Source organism: Botrytis byssoidea, assembly GCF_014898295.1.
Source record: "Botrytis byssoidea strain MUCL 94 chromosome Unknown BBYS_011, whole genome shotgun sequence".
In the NCBI taxonomy this organism is placed as follows: Eukaryota; Fungi; Ascomycota; class Leotiomycetes; order Helotiales; family Sclerotiniaceae; genus Botrytis; species Botrytis byssoidea.
Window position 1 is genome coordinate 757,111 of NW_024065852.1, and position 17,636 is coordinate 774,746.

General features: G+C 44.8%; 5 protein-coding genes across 5 annotated transcripts; 3 read left to right on the forward strand and 2 right to left on the reverse strand.

Moving 5' to 3' along the window:
* Positions 1-3,881: 3,881 nt before the first annotated feature.
* Positions 3,882-8,036, reverse strand: EAE97_006261 (uncharacterized protein). The gene is made up of 6 exons (XM_038876774.1): positions 7,800-8,036; positions 6,540-7,751; positions 5,988-6,484; positions 5,142-5,592; positions 4,375-5,068; positions 3,882-3,962 (listed from the first exon to the last, which is right to left on the reverse strand). Exons 1-5 carry the CDS (start codon positions 7,929-7,931, stop codon positions 4,472-4,474), a joined length of 2,889 nt encoding a protein of 962 aa, XP_038732481.1. The 5' UTR covers positions 7,932-8,036; the 3' UTR covers positions 3,882-3,962; positions 4,375-4,471.
* A 168-nt stretch (positions 8,037-8,204) lies between these two features.
* Positions 8,205-10,551, forward strand: EAE97_006262 (uncharacterized protein; the record flags this gene model as incomplete). Its single annotated transcript, XM_038876775.1, has 4 exons — positions 8,205-9,192; positions 9,258-9,327; positions 9,376-9,880; positions 9,976-10,551. 4 exons carry the CDS (start codon positions 8,205-8,207, stop codon positions 10,549-10,551), a joined length of 2,139 nt encoding a protein of 712 aa, XP_038732482.1.
* Positions 10,552-11,006: 455 nt separating this feature from the next.
* Positions 11,007-11,339, reverse strand: EAE97_006263 (uncharacterized protein; the record flags this gene model as incomplete). Its single annotated transcript, XM_038876776.1, has 3 exons — positions 11,007-11,089; positions 11,143-11,270; positions 11,332-11,339. 3 exons carry the CDS (start codon positions 11,337-11,339, stop codon positions 11,007-11,009), a joined length of 219 nt encoding a protein of 72 aa, XP_038732483.1.
* A 416-nt stretch (positions 11,340-11,755) lies between these two features.
* EAE97_006264 (uncharacterized protein) lies at positions 11,756-14,351 on the forward strand (the record flags this gene model as incomplete). Its single annotated transcript, XM_038876777.1, has 7 exons — positions 11,756-12,087; positions 12,225-12,390; positions 12,450-12,580; positions 12,639-12,842; positions 12,895-13,243; positions 13,299-14,178; positions 14,233-14,351. The coding sequence occupies 7 exons, from the start codon at positions 11,756-11,758 to the stop codon at positions 14,349-14,351; spliced, it is 2,181 nt and encodes a 726-aa protein (XP_038732484.1).
* Positions 14,352-14,931: 580 nt separating this feature from the next.
* Positions 14,932-17,464, forward strand: EAE97_006265 (uncharacterized protein; the record flags this gene model as incomplete). Its single annotated transcript, XM_038876778.1, has 3 exons — positions 14,932-15,069; positions 15,141-15,428; positions 15,506-17,464. The coding sequence occupies 3 exons, from the start codon at positions 14,932-14,934 to the stop codon at positions 17,462-17,464; spliced, it is 2,385 nt and encodes a 794-aa protein (XP_038732485.1).
* Between the last annotated feature and the right edge of the window lie 172 nt (positions 17,465-17,636).

Sequence of the window (17,636 nt, forward strand, 5' to 3'; positions counted from 1 at the left end):
GTTTTAAATCGCTTTAAGGTTACTGAGTGTGTAAAAGTAATGTAATAACTGTTCTTTTTTGGTTCGAGATGCAGCAGCTATTCGTTGGTCTAGATTGATGCTGTAACTTTCGCTTGTGAATACATAAGGAGCTTACCTAGATAGGCACAGTAGGAGAGTAGGAACTTCCCACAACCAGTTGGTTCGTCATAAATTATCTTCCTCGATCCGGAACACCAATACCAAGAAAATTCCCCGAGGTTTGTCGAGTTCTGTAATACCAAATACTTTGTAGCAAGTGTACAGTTGGATTCAAACTTAATGGATTCAAGTGCCCTGATGCAATCAGTAGCTTCTCGTTGATCCTATACATATAGCCTACTTGACAGGTATCAATATCGTGAAATTGAACGATAAGTCCGTCAAAATTAAGGCCACGTCCCCCACTTTGTTCTTGAATTAAACGTCCAAATCGGACGACACGGAGCAAGCCACGGTAGCTTCTTAAGGTTATCTGCTTTGAGACATGGCTGAGCAGTGAGAGCATGCACTTCCTGAGTCTTCCTCGGGTCTATTATCCAAAACCCTGGCTTAAAATCAATGTTCATGGGGGTCTTGTAGCAAATCGTTGCCATTCTTTCTGTCAAGATGAAAAAACGGCATGTTTCTCCACTTACCTGCTGTGCACTATTATTCAAGTTGTTGTGACTATCCCCCGCTGAGTAGAGTCAGAGACCATGTGCGGGTGCCCCAGATAATTAATTTATATTGTAGCTATCATTTTGCAACGGTCTTTTGATATTTTGGATGGCCCGTTGTCGCGATACTTTCCCTTCTGAAGCATTTGGGTGAGTTCTAACTAGCACAAGCTTTCCAAGACGGCACATATTCCATCGAAGAAATCTGTCAGATAAAACTTTTTTACTATCGTGCATAAGAAGAACTTGGCGGATTTCATGTCGAATGTAAATTTGGACTCCCGTTCAATCTCTTCTTGGTTTCCCTTTATTGTTGAAAGATGAGGTTGGAGTGCACCAATCATGTACCGAGAAAACAACACGTTCTTGTCTCGCAACTTTTCACAGGTTTTCCGGAGTTTGGATTAAGCGTTGGCCCTAGCGGCCGGGTGGGGCAGCCCATGATCTGGGATGAATGCATGTCCTGGGAATATCGGTGAGGATGCTGCAGTCCCTGCATCTGTACGGTGACCGATTTTGTCTTTTCCTTGCGATTTCGATGTTTTCTGACAAACATCATTGATAAGAGCTTGCAATTAGATCGATTATCTATCCATCACCTGAACCGTATTGCCTATACACCAATCTACTTCGGAATTTCTCCTAGTCGGCAAAATCTCGCTTCGAAAACTCTTCCGAACCACTATCTCCCACGTGCGCAGGCCTCGAAACGGGAGACGTCCATCTCAAGCATATACTTTGTCCGTCTACCAACCTGTCTCACAAATATGACGAAGGTGGATGCCTGCCGTCGTGTAATATGCCCGTATGTCCCGACAGGGCGGCTCCTTCCTTCCAGCCATAATTTGCGCCATCACTTCAGTGGCGTGAGCACATCGCGGGCATGGCACGTTTTGGCATTCTTGGCGATGAATGGCTGACATCGAGCCATGCATAAGGCTGGCTGTTGAGGGTGAGCGCGCCTATAACAAGTAGTTGGCTCAATCCGGGGGTGCGTCCCTTCGATCGGCGTGAGCGAAATGAAGGATGAGATGAGCACCCAGCGGATTGAGCAGTAATTTCAAATCCTCAGCACTTGATGAGCCCGACGTTCTTATAATGTGCCGTTCAAGCCGAGATATCACATCTTACATGGTTTTATATATCCATCCAACGTGCATGGGTACTTGCTAGTGATGCGCAACGCAATAGAGTACTGCATGCATTGTATCGCGTTGATTGTAGGTTGTACATATGCATTATTACAGTGCGCTACATTAGCTTGATGTATTGGCAGCTTATTCTCCGTAGGCTCATATTTGGGTTTCGTCCACATGCTTGGCAGTTGAGCGACAGACGTCTATTGTTATTTGACGAATCAAATCGTCGTTATAAACGCATAATACTGATCATGTCAAGTGACGGATTTTCGCACTGAAACCGCATAGTATTATATTCGGATATACCGAGTGATCGACGACTTCGTCTGATAGGGCTATGCGCTCCCTTTGTCTGCAGCTGGAGGATTCTTGAGACCAGCCGAACACGGTCAGATATCTGCAGAGTAGCGTCATTGTGATGAATGTGGCTGATGAGAGTTGCTTTAAGATCTTCATCTATACTGCACTGGCAGTGCTTGATTCCTTATCGGTGCATGTTGGTTTCACGAAACGAGGTGTTGAGTTCTGCAGTCTACGTCCGATAGTGTCCTTCTCTCACGATCCAAACAATGCGGAAGATCCTCCTCTCGCAGGAAAGGATGCGCACAATTTGAAGATAGGTCGGAATAAAAATGTGGAGTATGTAGAAGAGAAGCATTGGCATTCATGCATTACATCGAATCAAGCATTGAATCCATATATCAACGACGGGATTGGAAGAGTCTTCTAAACGATAGCGAGACATGTGTGATAAACCGTTCGAAAACGGTGAAAGCGCGCTGGTACAACTGTGAAATCATGAGGAAAAGCAAATTACTCAGGTATTTATTCGTCGAGCTTCAAATAAATGCCCACCTGCAATGCGACTTTTATCGCGATCGTATATCTGAAAGAGATATGCGACATGGGCTAAGATTTTTTTTTGGAAGGGATCTGTTATCTCGTGATTGAAGTGGCCCATCTGCTATTGGAAGTCACCTGAGAGTGGCTCGAAGCGATTCTACCGATTTTTCGCATGTAACGCCGGTCGTATACTATTCTTATATCAACAATCTGGTCGCGGACGTGGGCTTGAACCGCGGGGCGAACTAGCTTTTTGAAATCGGTGGAATCATAATCACTTCGAGTATCAGCTCTCCGTTTTTTAAATCCTCATTGTATTTGCACTTACTAACGATACTACGCCTTTGTGTACTCCTTCTCCGTCGCAGCGATCTGCACAACACAAGTATGGGATTGGAAGTAGAAACTACTAGGTATTCAAGGCTGAAGGTAAATCATTATCAAAACAAATATTCATCTGGACCAGGGAATAAAAATGTCTCTTTAATACATCCGTTTGCTACGTACTGTCAAATCCATATACTGGATAAATTTGCATTACTCAACTATATATAGGCGAGAATTCTCATTCGAGTTTATATGATATCGCATGACTGCAGGACAATCACATCAGCCGACCAACGTGAGTGGTTTGAGGATCGTGGCTCAGTGGTTCAGTTTCTGTCTCTCGAGCTACATCCGAACCCATGCAGAGTCTTGTGTGTTGACGACTTGTATTGTGACGTAAACACGATATGGGAAACATCTCAGCGCTTGATCAGCGCTGCGTTACATGTTTTGATATCTTGATATCTTGCTGGTGGGCTCTTTTTTCGAAGGCTCGTTTACCTGGCTGGAGACTTTTTGTTGTTGTTGTTGTTGTTGTTGATATTGATGTTTATGAGTAGGGTCCCACTCACATGTTTTGTCGTCGCTTCTTTGGCTTCCCGAGGTCGAAATTTCTCTTCTTTGAAAATGGCGCATGTATATATACATGATGGCTGACATGGAAGAGCATCTTCTTTTGTGATTCACTATATGCTTGTTGTTATTTGAATGAGCTGGATCTACTCTATTGTACCGCTGAGGGTACAGAGTACGCCGAGTGTAATGTATGGGCTAGCTGGGGATACAACATGCAATTTGTAATTCAATGCTCTTTTATATTTTGGACAAATTTGTTGTATTCGGATGACAGATAATTGGGTGTTTCCCGTGGAGTTGGATGAACTGGCAAGATCTTTCAGAATTGTCCTCTCTCTCTGTAGAATATTGATAGATAGTGTCATCCAAGGAACACAAAGTTAACTTATCGACGTTATGACTATATGCCAAAACAAAGTTAGAGTAGGGATGCGTTACCATTGAGCTTAAGAGTAAGAAGTTAAGTGGATAGAAGTGTTGAAATGGAATTGTAAAGACAGTAAAGGGAACTGAAGGTGTTGAGGGCTTGATAGCTTTGCTACTGATCGAGCATATGGCTAAAGTTCACCTGATTATGAATGCCTCCAAGATAGGACTATGTGTGCCCCGATGAGGTCTGACAGAATTTGATTTGAAGAGTTGTAGGAGGGCAACGTTTGCTGTATTTGGGACGATAAATAGAAATGGAAAATGATCAAACCGAATTGAATCACAGAAACTTCCTGATACGTATTCAAACATGCGGGGATACAAGTTATTGTCGTAGCAGAATATGATTTGGGGATGTAGGAGAAATATTCAAGGATACTAACAAAAAAAGATCACTCCTCAATCTTGCTAACACGGTCGAAAGCTCATCACCAATGTCTGGGAACTTACGAATATGACTCATGATTACAAATTTAGTTTTCAGCCTGCTTTCACAACTTCTATAACAGCTCTTCTAACACCATCCGACTCTTCCCTAACCTGGTTTACAAGAGCTCCACGCGCTGTAACATCCTCGATAAAATCTTCTATTGAACCGCCAACTCCGAAATATACCTTCTTGGCCCCTATCAACGCCGTCTTATTTGACCCTGTGCTTAAATCAAGTAATGCCATCATAGTTTCAGCAAACGATTTCAAAGCAGCTGGAGAGTAAATAGTTTCAGCTCCAATAATGATTGTGTTCTCGGATGATAGATGCAGTTTATCAGTGACCAGAGAGACAAAATCCGAGGACCAAGCACCGGAGAAGAGTGATATTTTGATGTTGCGAGAAGTCAGCGCAGAGATGAATTCAGAGATAAGTGCCTCATCGATATCGAGTTCGCCTTCTGCCTCCCAAGACTCGGATTTTGTGATCTGCGCCCAGGAAAGGAGAATATTGGGCAAGGTGACGAGCTGTAGGACTGTAGGATTGTAGTCTGCAAGTCCAAGATCCAGCCCGGATGTGGAAGAGGTTGTGTTTTCCAGGAACCATTGGAAGACTGCTAGAGATGGAAGAGCAGTTCCACAACCAAGCTATCAGATTCATCAGTATGATTGCTCTTGGCGATTTGAACGTGATCCAAGTCTCAATGAAAATAACACATACCTCTAAAACTCTCCTCCTCCCCTCCCCAACAATTGTCCTCCCACTGAGAACCTTAACCAAATCCACCGAACTTTCCCAACTTTTGAACCCTCCCTCATAAACCCCCGTCTTCACATCATCATTTCCCAATCCCAAAAGCCCTTCCCCATTTCCCTCATCCTCAGCCATCAGCTGCGCTCTAACATCCCATAACTCCCTTCTTGGAATACCAATCTCCTTACCATCATCCAACTTAACGACCAGCGTGGAATAAGCAATCTGAGATGGTAATGTCTTTAGAAATTCCTCCAAAGTGTGATAGGTCGGTGGTAAAAGTGGTTGTCCTGCTACCGGAAATGCCCCGCTCGATTTCTGTGGTGCAAGGGTGCCGGTTTCTGCAGCTTGGTTGGAGACAGATGGAAGAGCATCTTGAGCTGAATCTATCTCTATATCATCGCCTGCAAATGAGAAGCTGAAGCCAGACATCTTGAAATTGGGTTTCAGAAGAATGTGGATGTGGGAAGGAAAATCTTGGGTTGTTCAATAGAAAAAATGGCCATGAAAATTGTTTGGTATCACGTGTGTTGTATATCACAGACAGCCCCGCACTTTTGGAGCAAGAGAAGCTGGAGTGATGATTGAAGAGCAGTTCGTTGCAAAACTGTGCAAGTAGTAATCCGACTACGCAATGTTTTGAATGTATCTTTCAATTTTGGTTAAGTCGGTTTCACGTATCCATAGATGTACATTCAAAATATGAAAGTCAAGACCAACCCAAAGAGTTGCCATTCTCAGGTATTTGATTCACCAATACTACTACTCTACTATATCATTATTCTGATTACAATCTAAACAACACAAGCTTACTTCGAGCCTCGCTTCTTCCACTCAGCACCTCTGTTTGACGATCTTGTTCTGGGTTTACCCTTCTTCTTTCCACCACCCTTTCCTCCCAGCTTGAGATCCTTCGGCTTGCCCTTACTTGCACTAGCTCTATAACCCTCAAAAACAAAACTCTCAGGTGCTTTGATACCGGCCATTCCACTTTTGGCTTCCCCGTTTCCACTGGCTTGTTTGTCTCCCCTGGAGCCCAAAGTCGTATCGTTTGCCCCGGTTTTCTTGAATTTTGCGCCACCAGCTTTCCCTAACAGTTTGGTAGCTCTACCCTGCAAAGAAGCTTGATTTGGATCAACCTTTGGATTGTATATTTGGGAGGTTTTTGACGATTTTGGTTGACGAGCTGTGGGTCGGGACGAGACTTGTTTGTGCTGAGCTTTGGCGCGGACAACACGAAGGACACGAGGAAGCATCGGCGGGTATTTCTTCTCATTGAAAAGGAGGGCAGCTTCAACTGCATTTGCGTCCTATATTTCTGCATTAATAAGGGCTCGAACATTTTGAGTGATGAAAGAAGCTTACGGTAAACTGTACATAAGCAAAACCCTTTCCAACGCGAGTTTTCTCGTCGCGAATAACCCGTACACTCTCTACTTCACCAGCCTTTCCAAATTGCCTCCACAAGCCTTCTTCAATATCAGAGGGTATTTTCGACCGTTTGCGGCTATTTTCCCCATCCTGTTCAAGAAGAGATTCATCGTCTACAAACCCTAAGTTTCCAACGAAGACACATCGACGGTGGTCGGTCTTTGCAGGATGCGCTACGCCATCTACGCGGAGATGTCGATCTAGTACTATAGTTCCATTGAGTTTCTTAACGGCCTCTCTGGCTGCAAATGCTGTAGAGTAGACTGCGTAGGCATTTGTGCTTTTTGTTGTAGCAGTCATAATGTCCTTCTTGGCAAAAGCAGCTTTCTTTGGTAATGCAGCAGTAGCGTAGGCAGTGGAACGGAAGCGGAGAGATTCCAATTTGTGAGACGGTTTGCCAGCTGGGGGAGGAGGAAGATCGTCAATGAAAGAGGACAGATGAGACATAAAGATCTTTTTGTCTGCTTTAGAAGATATGGTAGAACTTGCTACATTTCCGAGAAAAATAGTGCGCGATGCCTTTTCGAGCTCAGCAGCATCCTTATCCGGTACGAGGGATTCATGTAAGGGAACATCGGATGGCGTCTTTCTCTTTTTGCTTGTCTCCTCGGAACCAGATTCTTCTGTACCATCCTCAGCCTCGGCTTCGCTATCAGATTCAGCATCCTCCTCGTCCTCCTCATCAGAACCACCTTCCTCCATATTTTCGTCTGAAACTGGCTTTTGCTCTGCAGCTAACTTTTGGCGCTTCAATCGTCTTTCGGCTTGGCGTTCTTCCTCCTCCTTTTCTTCTTCCCTGGCCAGCTTCTCAAGGTACTTTCCCTCAAGATCTGGTTCATCGGTCTTCCTTTTACGTTTTCGTTCGGGTTTCTCATTTTTGGCTTCGATGATTTTATCCAATTCGGGTGCCTCGTCATGTATATCGTTGGTATCATCCTCCTCAGCAGATAGACCCGAAATCTCAGCATCCTCGAGATCACCATCAATGCTACTCAAGTCATCGTCACCCTCGCCCATTTTGATATCTTCGGCGTCTTCATCGTCGTCAGAAACCTCGGATGATTCTCCCTCCTGCGATTCGACATTTCTACGAAGCAAAGGTGCTTCTTGATATCTAGATTTCGGAGGAGCTTGTACAGGGCCAGCCTAGAATTCATCAGCAAGATTGCGCGATGCCAGAATTTCAAGACTTACACTTGATGCAAATAGCAAGGCCAGAGTAGGGTCGACAGCCTTGTTTTCAGTGAAGATTGATTTACCAGTACTATCTTTACCATTGGCTTTCTCCCCTCCGCTAGCACTCTCGTTGCGACTGCGTTTACCCATTGCGATTAAGTTATTTTTTCGTTGGAAATAAGTAATGCAGGTAATATGCTACCTTTCGACGACGCAAGATATTGAGATTTCGGGGCTTCATTAAAAAAATAAAAAAGCTGCAGCTTGCAGGGATCAGTGGTGGTGATACTGCCACTAGCTAGTGACCGCCTTTCATATTCCGAGGATCTACCGATAAATATACCTTGATTCCTAATGCTTCGTTTTGCGACAATAGCAATACGAATACCACAACAATTTTGCAACAATTCATTTACTCTTAAGATGGGTGGCGAAACTGACGTTGAGCCAGTGATTGATCCTATCATACCTGACGAAGCCTCGGTTGATGACGAGCTTAGTGATCTCGACGTGGAAGAAGATCGCTCTAGCAGTCTGAGTGATATTGAAGACAAAGATGCCGAGCAAGATCATGACGACGATGCCGAAGCATCAGACGACCTTAGTAACCCTTCTGAAGATGACGATTCTGAAGCAGAGACAGAGCGACTGGAAGAATCTCCGCACAAACTAAGAGTGCAAAAGAATGTGATTCTTAATTCCCGTAATGGCGCCGATTCGAACGAGCGCAGCCCAAGCAAACTACACAACCAGATCATGGCAGATGAGAGGGAAGATGACGAAGATGATGCAGACCAATTATCTGACGAGGAAATTGCCGTTTCTAATGATAGCCCTAAAAGCTCTCACCACGATGATGGTGAGCTAGATCGCAAGCCAGTCACAGCTCGTACGTCATTAGAAGATTCTGCGGGCGAAGGAAAGAGAGCATTATCGACTTCCGAAATCGATTCAAGAAAGCGCAAACGATCAATAATGGGCAGCGGTGGACTCGAAGATGATTTTGATGAACCTTTGCCCAAGCGGACAGGCTCTATAGTTAATCAAGGCGACGACTTTGCGATCGACGACGAATTACCCGTAGAAGAAGATGCATCAAATACAATAAGTGGTAATATATCAGGCGAAGAGGTTGATGGACCACAGGAGCAGGCTCTTGCGGGGGTGGCAGAGACGATGCTTCCCGATGATGAAGCTACCGAAACCGCTGGCATACCGGCGTCACCTAAAAGACGAGGAAGGAAGAAGAAAAAAGCTGTGGAGAATGGTATAAATATTGAGGACGAGTCAGACAGCTTGCACAATGGCGTCATAACCAACGGCGAAGATGATACACGAAACGGCGAGGAGGACCAAGTAGATAATGAGGAAGATGATGAAGCAGATCTCGTATTAAAGACAGAAGAAGAATGTGAGTTTGTGTTGCAGCAAATTGAAATTAAGCATGTACAATTATTCTAACGTAGATTCGATCAGTGGAGAAAAAGATAAGCGCGTTTGATCAACTTGGAGGCATTGAGAAGGACTTCGCAGTCTTTAGGGACAGGTCAGATTACATTCATGGTCACCGTTTCATCCGCTGATATGATTATAGATTATACGATGCGCGCCTTGAGCAAATAAGTCGAGAGGAGGCTATGCTCCGACAAGACCATCCAACGCACCCCGATCTTCTTGAGCAGATGAAGCCTGTCGAGGCACGGAGAGATGAGAGAATCCGTGTCGCAGAGAAATTACGGGAATATGAGCTACAGACTCTCAAAACTTATGCTGTCGCGAGGAGGAGTCAGATTCTTATTCAATATCGTCAAGAAGCGAGAGAAATTCGAGAAAATAAGATGGAGCAACTAGGTAAACAATGGTACGAAATACAACATGATAGAAGAAATTACTCCACTGGCGTACCCGAGTACACTCTGAACTACCCCACTCGAAGATCGCAACAGGTTCAGAACCAGGTAGCATATTCCAACGAGGTTTCTATTCTCTCGGGCATCGCAAAACATGTCGGATTTCCAGCCGCTCCTTCGATGTCGCAAGCAACGCCTGCAGAGCTCGAAGAAGACTTTGAGAAGATGGGTGTAACTAATGCAATAGGAGTAAGTGCATTATTTGGGAGCCATGGCTGGATTTAGTTTAAAAAGGAAACCTTTGTCCAAAAGGGGACAGGCAAGCTGACGGGGCTTTTTCACAGGGGACTAGAAATGTGCATCAACCTGCAAGCTTTTCGCTGCAAGAGTTCGCGGCATTGCGAACAGCAAGGTCGACATCGCGATATAGGCCGGCGGAAGAACAGTTCATTGAACAAACACCCTGGGCGAATCCGCAGCATCCTTCTAACTCCCATTTAATACAGCGTCAGTCTTCAGCCCAGCAAACACCAAGAACCACAAGTCCTTTGTCGCAAGTTCAAGTACAGCCCCGTCGCCATTCTCATCAACAAGGTGGCCCTATCTCAGGAACCTTCTCTAATATGTCAACATCGGTACTACAGCATACTAATGGATACATGACGTCTGGTGGACGAGTTTCTCCACATAATCCTTTTTCCATTACTTCGCACTCACACACCATCGTGCCATCACCATTGGGCAGTCGACAGCCATCTTTGTCACCAAAGCAAACTAGACCTCCTCATCCACTGTTATCCATTTCCAACGAGCAGCATAATCATCAGGCTCCTCCCGTTGCTAGTAATCAAATCCACCAGACGTCACGCGCCGGACTACAGGACGTTGTACAAGAGATGACCCGCATATCTCCACCGTGAGTGACTCGTGCATCTCCACAAAATCAAACTCACGTTCGAGTTTACAAGTAAAGTTTAATGACTACGAGGGCGCAAATATATGGTTCAAGGGGCATGTTGGGTGTTACGGCAGAAAAGCATTCATTCGGTTCGGCGTTCTGTGATATGATGGTTACCACCCATGGTATATGATTCCCTTCAACCTTTAGGCGGTATTGCAATAATACCAGCTCCATCTGTATTTATAACGCGAGGCTTCAAATATAGAAAGCTACAAAGTTAAAGCCCTTGAGATCCCCAAGAGTTTTCCTTCATCAAAACGCCTCCCATTGAATCTATGAAAATCATTGCATCTACTTGTGATTTTGTAGCCCCTAGTCTGCTCGAAGTTGGTATTATGAAGTCGCCCCCTCCACGTATATGGGATTTGGCACACACGAACTGTTGTTGATCTCAGTCATGTCGTCACAATCCAGTCAAGAATCCCGTGTGGTTGGTGCGGCTGGTACTTTGACATCTTCAAAGTCGTCTTGCGAAACTGCTCTAATAGTGAAAGCAACTGTACAAAGTTATTACCCTGAACTGGCTTGAAATACTCTCGCAGATACTTACAAACTCCAAGGGCAAATGCGGCAATGCCAACCCCTGTCAAAGCATTCTTTACAAGATATGGTCTCCGCGCTCGAATGAGGGCGGCAGATTGTTTGTAATTCTTATCGTAATAGGAAGACTTAGGAACTCTATAATTGTTCTTTATTAGTATAAGGCATTCGATTGTCTAGAATCAAAATATGAACTTACAACGGCATCTTGACTTGTGAACTTTTGTCAATTGGTATATTGATATGGTTCAATGGCGCCACTTTCCAAAAAGAAATTCCCAAGTAGTGGAATTTATGAGATTCAGCCTTATCGATAAGGCTACCTTGAAATAAGCCTACCAGGCTCGAGCCAGGTAGGTGCTTGCCAGTATCGCGCAACTTTAAACAGGGTCGCGTTTACCTTCAGCCAATATTGCATCAAAGAAACACAATTTGTTTGTCAACCTTGATTCTTTCAACAACAGCTTCGCAGAATGGTTTGGAGTCAATTTGACTACAAACTCAGCAAATCAATATAGTGGATATCGGTGTAGTCTTTCTCACATGCAGCTTGCACAGTACAATCCATAGTAGTTCATATTCGACTTCTTTCCCCACAGCCTTGAAAGGTTATCCTCATCGTCATGGCTACCTTGACTGTTGAACAACAAATCAATCAATTGAATGATGCTCGAAAACTTGTGCTATCGGATGCCAACTATTACAATCAAATCATCCAAGGAATACTACCAATTATTGGACCTTCCGCGAGGGTTGAATTACGACGATGGGGCGCAGATTTCCTTGCAGAGACGTTTTCAAGTCCAACCATACCTTCGTCACAGAAAGAAACATTGAGTTTGGTCGTACTTGATACTTTGAAGGATATGATCGAGAACCCGCACGAAGACAGTGCAGTAGTTAAGAGTATAGTGCAAACAGCAGCTAGCATATACCCACTTGTCGTTCGATGGATGTATGTTGAATTTTTGTCCGTTTATAGCTATGATTTAGAACTTAACATCCTTCCTATCTTCCTATATTCATATCTTTGGATGGCGCAAGCAAAAAGCGCCAAATTTAGAGCTGGTTCTAACTAGTGTGTCTAAACAGTATCAACAATGCCTACGACATACCAACCTGGGAGCGCATGGTCGCAATCAAAACTCGCATACTTCGAATGTGGGATACTGCGAAGCCAGGAATCAGAATATGCTGTATTAAGTTTGCGCAGAGGGTTGTGTTGGTGCAAACAACAGGACCTGACGCAGATTCTAGAGTATGAGAGCTACCTAGAATTTCCCAACAGGCAAGATGCTAATGGTGTTTTCTGTATAGCGCGGCGATCCTCTTCAGGTATCACTATCCATGGTTCCTCCGAACCACACCATTCTTCCTCCCCGAAACCTTGAAGCCGAAGCGTCAGGTCTTCTCGATAGACTCCTCAGCGTCTTCCAAGAGAACTCCAGGTATGTCGAGCTCGTTGTATTCCCCATTCTCCCCCCATCTAGGAACTGACATGTCTAGCGATGCTGTACTTGTTGATGCAACTTTGAATTCCCTTTCCATCTTAATCCGAGCCCGTCCCCATGTTGCAAATAAAATTCTAAATGTCCTTCTAAACTTCAATCCCCTGAAACTAGCCAATTCTCCAATGACTCCCAAATTGCGCGTTATGGTTAAATCTATGGAAAAGACTACTAGATCATTACTTATTCATATCAGCAAGCGGTATGTCTTTTTGTCCCTGTGAAGTATGCTTGTTTTAAGCTGATGGTTGTAGGGACCCTCACAATCCACTCAATGGGCGAATCCAGCAGTATGTCGAACGAATGATGCGCTCTAAAACGGAAATCTTCGACGAGGGAAATAGAAAGCGTGGACCTCCAGAACCTGTGGACGCCCTAGATCCCGCCAAACGTCAAAAGCTAGGCGCGCAAGTTAAATCTGCTCAACTACATATACCACCACTAACACCCGGGAATCACACAATCGCCGAGCTTTTTACTATCACCACCGATGAAGCCCTAAAGGGTTTTGACGTTGCACTTTTATCGGAAGACCTAGTCGTCAAGATTGTTATAACAATTCTCCAGAGGATAGATACGGACACCATTGAACAGGCTATAAGCGTGAGTTTTCCCAAATTCAATGATATCTTTGCACGATTACTTATCTGGCAATTAGGGTGTGAAAGCAAGACTTCAAGCTCTCTCAGAGCCTAGGCCCGAAGAAATCAACCCTGAAACGGCTCCACTGGGCGTAGAAGAAGACGACGATGACTACGAGCCTGATTTTTACAATGCCGAAGATACAGAACAAATTTTGAACAAATTAGATAGTTCACCACCTGAAGAGCTCAAGGTAGATATCGAAAAGGTTGCAAATGTAGCTCTTGGACCGTTCACGTTGCCACCCCCTCCGTCTCTAAATGCCGAGGAAGTGACTCTGGTTGGCCAAGGTACCGTGTCTCGAGTCTTCGGTGTGATGCAGACCTTAGAAGAGCCTACCGCAAGAAAGACTAAGGCTGGCATAAATAGACTAGCAGCTAGTGCCTATGATCGAGATGCGTGGATTACCATCATTACGCGCCTTGCAACGCGTGCTGGGGCCGGTCTCGAAGAGTCCTCAGACGCTGTCAAATTAGAGTCGCCAGATACCGAGCGGATGTCCTTAAGTAACACTATTCGGCAATCACTGCTTGTTTACATCCTAGAAGATTTTAGAAAACGAATCGACATCGCCGTCGCTTGGCTGTGCGAAGAATGGTACAACGACAAAGTACAAATGAAGCTTGGAGATGGTTCAGCGGTGCTACATTATGAGAAATGGACACTCAAGGTTTTAGATGGAATTTCAATCTACCTTGATGCGAAGGACAGAGTCCTCACTAGGTTCTTAAGCGAGATTCCAGGGTTGAGTCCAGAGGTGTTGAACAAAATCAAAGGGCTTTGCAAAGACCCAACAATGGTCAATCTTTCGCTTACCAGTCTCCTTTATTTGGTTATGATGCGGCCACCGGTCCGAGACATGGCTCTTGACGCAGTTGAAGATATTTGGAACACCTGTAAGATTTTATCACTTCCTTCTTTCGTTGTGGTCATACTAATAACCTTGAAAGACGACAATGCGAAACCCATCGCCGCCAAATATCTCAAGAAATGGCGGCCAGGATTTGAGGACCGACTCAAAGGCGACGACGAAGAAACGAAATCGAATGGCATGATCATCAGCGCTTAGGTGCATTCGTTTCTCATTTCAGTTTACATGCCCTTCTTGTACTTTAGCAATGCTCGCATTCCAGCATCAATCGGCGTATAAGGGATTTCACAGGACGTGAGTTAAGACTGGGGTAGGGGTTAAAAAATGCTATACGCACATTATTGTATGATCAGGAGTTCGCCGGGAGTCAGAAACAGATGCGGGGCGGTACATGAATTATTAAATATTTACAGTTAGATCGCAGTTCTGACTGGCCAATTCAACAAGTTCACAAAGGTTGACATACCCAGCTAGGTATCTAGGCTCATTATTTTCTGATGTATTTATAAGCGATGAACTTTGTGTTGTATCCTCTCGTCGCAACGGCTGACATATGAAGCGGGGTCATTGATAGATGCAATAAGAATTCATCACTTTATTAGCCAAAGTCATCTTTCGAATATTTTCTCCATTAAATACCTAGATACTAGGTAGGTGAATTGGTATGAATCACGTGCATACTTACTAAGCTGTGCTTGTCCTGAATCATGACCGAAGAAGATAGAGCTGGAAAAAATCGCAGGCGTACGGATCACAAACTGAATATAAACTCAATCAGATGGAAACTAGAGTTCCTACAGCACCCATAAGTCTGTCAAAGCCTAATGGAATAATACAGACCACCTCGTCTCCAGATACATCCCTTGATCGTGGTACCAGTATAGAAAGAGGAAGAGAAAAGGGGGCAGTGGATCGAGTAGCCAATGCATAAGTATTTCCGCATTCAATTCGTCTGGCTTTGTTGTACTGACTCTAACTACTTGCCAGAATTGCCGAAATAGAAAAGAAAAATGCTCTGGTGATAAACCATGCAATTCATGTGTTAAGCACAATCGAGAGTGCTCATACACGCCACTGAAGTCACGGGGTAGGAAGAAAAAGAGACCTCGACTTGATTTGGATCCTCTCGAGGAGACGCAAGATCCGGGATTGAGAGATGGTTCAACAGCGTCGCCTATCGTAATGCGCCCAGAAGCTCATCGACCACTAGCAATTGACAACAACGGACCACTTGCAGTCAAGAGACGTCGAGAGCTACGTTCTTCTGGTATTGGAGTATGCCAAACTGGTACCGGAGCATTTCAGTATATGGGCCAGCATCTAACCTGGCTTTGTTTCAAAGCATTTACCAGTGTATTTATCGCACCAAAAATTCAAGCAATGAACGATTAGGAGCGATGCGCGTTTGGGGCTTGGACCAATTTGCCTTCCCACCTGAGCGTCCCGAATACCAGCATCATAATGAGAGCGGTACATCTCTGCCCGTTCATCTAAGTAAAGATCTTGGGGATTATTTCATTGGTACTTATTTCAAGGTCGCTCATCCACAGTGGCCCTTCCTTCAATTGCGCGAGATTCGCGAAGATTGGGAGTTATTCTGGGAGCCTCCGCCACCAGAACGAGACGCTTATTATAGTAGCAAATTAACTCGGAAAAATATTGTACTTATGGTGCTTGCGATTGGCGCCGTAATGTCTAGTCTTTCTCCTGATAAAGATGCTAAGGTTATGGCTAGATGGGCATCCTACTTGTCATCACGTGCAATACTGTCTGGTTCGACTTTCGAGGACGCCTCCCTCAAGGGTGTTCACCTACTTCTTCTGAAATCTATATATGGCATCGAATTAATGCGACCAAATGACTCTTATCTCTACGTAGGTCATGCAGCGCTGAACGCACTTGCATTAGGCATGAATAGGGCCCAGGTCGCCAACGGCACCCGACCCAATATGCATCGTCTCCGCGTAACATTTTGGAATCTTTACTCGACGGAAAAGCTCGTTTCTCTATTTCATGGTCGGGCATCTTGTTTGAGAGATGACTTCATTGATACTGCCTTTCCCGAAGATCTACCAAGCTTGGAGCCGGAAAATGATACTCCAGAAGAAATTACAGACATGGCATATGTCCGTGCTATGGCTACCCTAGGCCGTGTGGCTGATCGTATTAAAAGCGGAATATACTTCTACGGCGGAGTCGCAACTGATTCCGCCAATATTCCCCATGTTACCCGCGAGTGTGAATCGGCTTTAGAAAAAGCGATGGGAGACCTTCCCCATTTCTTGCACTTTTTTGATCCTTCGATGCCTCCAAGTCCTCAATTGTGGCATGAAGTTCAACGTACACATCTTGGATTACACTACTATCATTGTATCGTACTCATTCATCGTCCTGTAATAGCTTTCGTGAGCAGACACGCATCAAAGGCCGAAGCTTTGGCCGCAGCCCAAGAATTAGGCTTCACGAATATATTTGACTCTGTCGAAAAGGCCATGTCCGCATCGAAAAAACTCATTACCCTCGCGCTTGATGCCTATAATACGCGTGCCATTCCGATGAGGCAAGATTCTGGAGTCGCTTATAATATTGTGGGTGCTTGTCTTACCTTGCTCTATGATGTTTTAGGTGGGCCTAAAAAGAGTTGCGCTGGTAACGTCGCAGCTACATTCAAAGCTGTGGAAGACGGTCTTCGTTGTTTGAGTTTTATGGAGCACTCTGGGCCTAAGATTGGGGGAACGCTTAGTTCACTCATAATGCGTGTGGCCAAAGATGCTTTTCGCTCTGCCCAAGGCCCTAACCCAGATGATTTACCCGATGGCAACGGAACAGCTGCTTATGATGCGGCGCCTTTATATGAACCTATTCAAGAGAACACTGAAACTGTAAATGCTATTGATAATGAGCTAGATACACTACTTGGACAGTTTCCATGGCTCGCAAACACAACTGCAAATACACCGAACTCTCACTCTGCCACAGAAATACCTCTAGCCAACACTTCGGGTCCACTTCACAATGCTTCTGGTGCCAATTTTCCCACTTCCTCAAATTATGGGAGTACACCACAACATGACCAGCTTCAGCAATATCCAACTCAAGCTTTTCCACAAAGTTCGGACTTTCTCTTGATGCCATTATATGGCTTCGAGGGATCAACGCCGCAACAGGCACCTACGCACGAAGCTGCGGTTGCTGAGAATACCAGCGGCGGTAGCAATACAGGTGTAAATCAATGGGCTGATGTCAACGGCCAGGTCTTTACGGATCATGGTATGTCGAATGGTAATGGTGTACCGTGGGGCTTGCTGTGAGATATAAGCGTGGATCATGTTGTTGGAGCTTGAAGTATCTGTTAATCAAACAGCACATGTGGCTATCATGGCAAATAGGTGCAGAAGCTTGTCATCCCTCGAAATACGATACGGTCTGATGTGGTGTGAATGTGCCGCGATGTATTAGAAGTGTAGGTGAAGGAATAACATG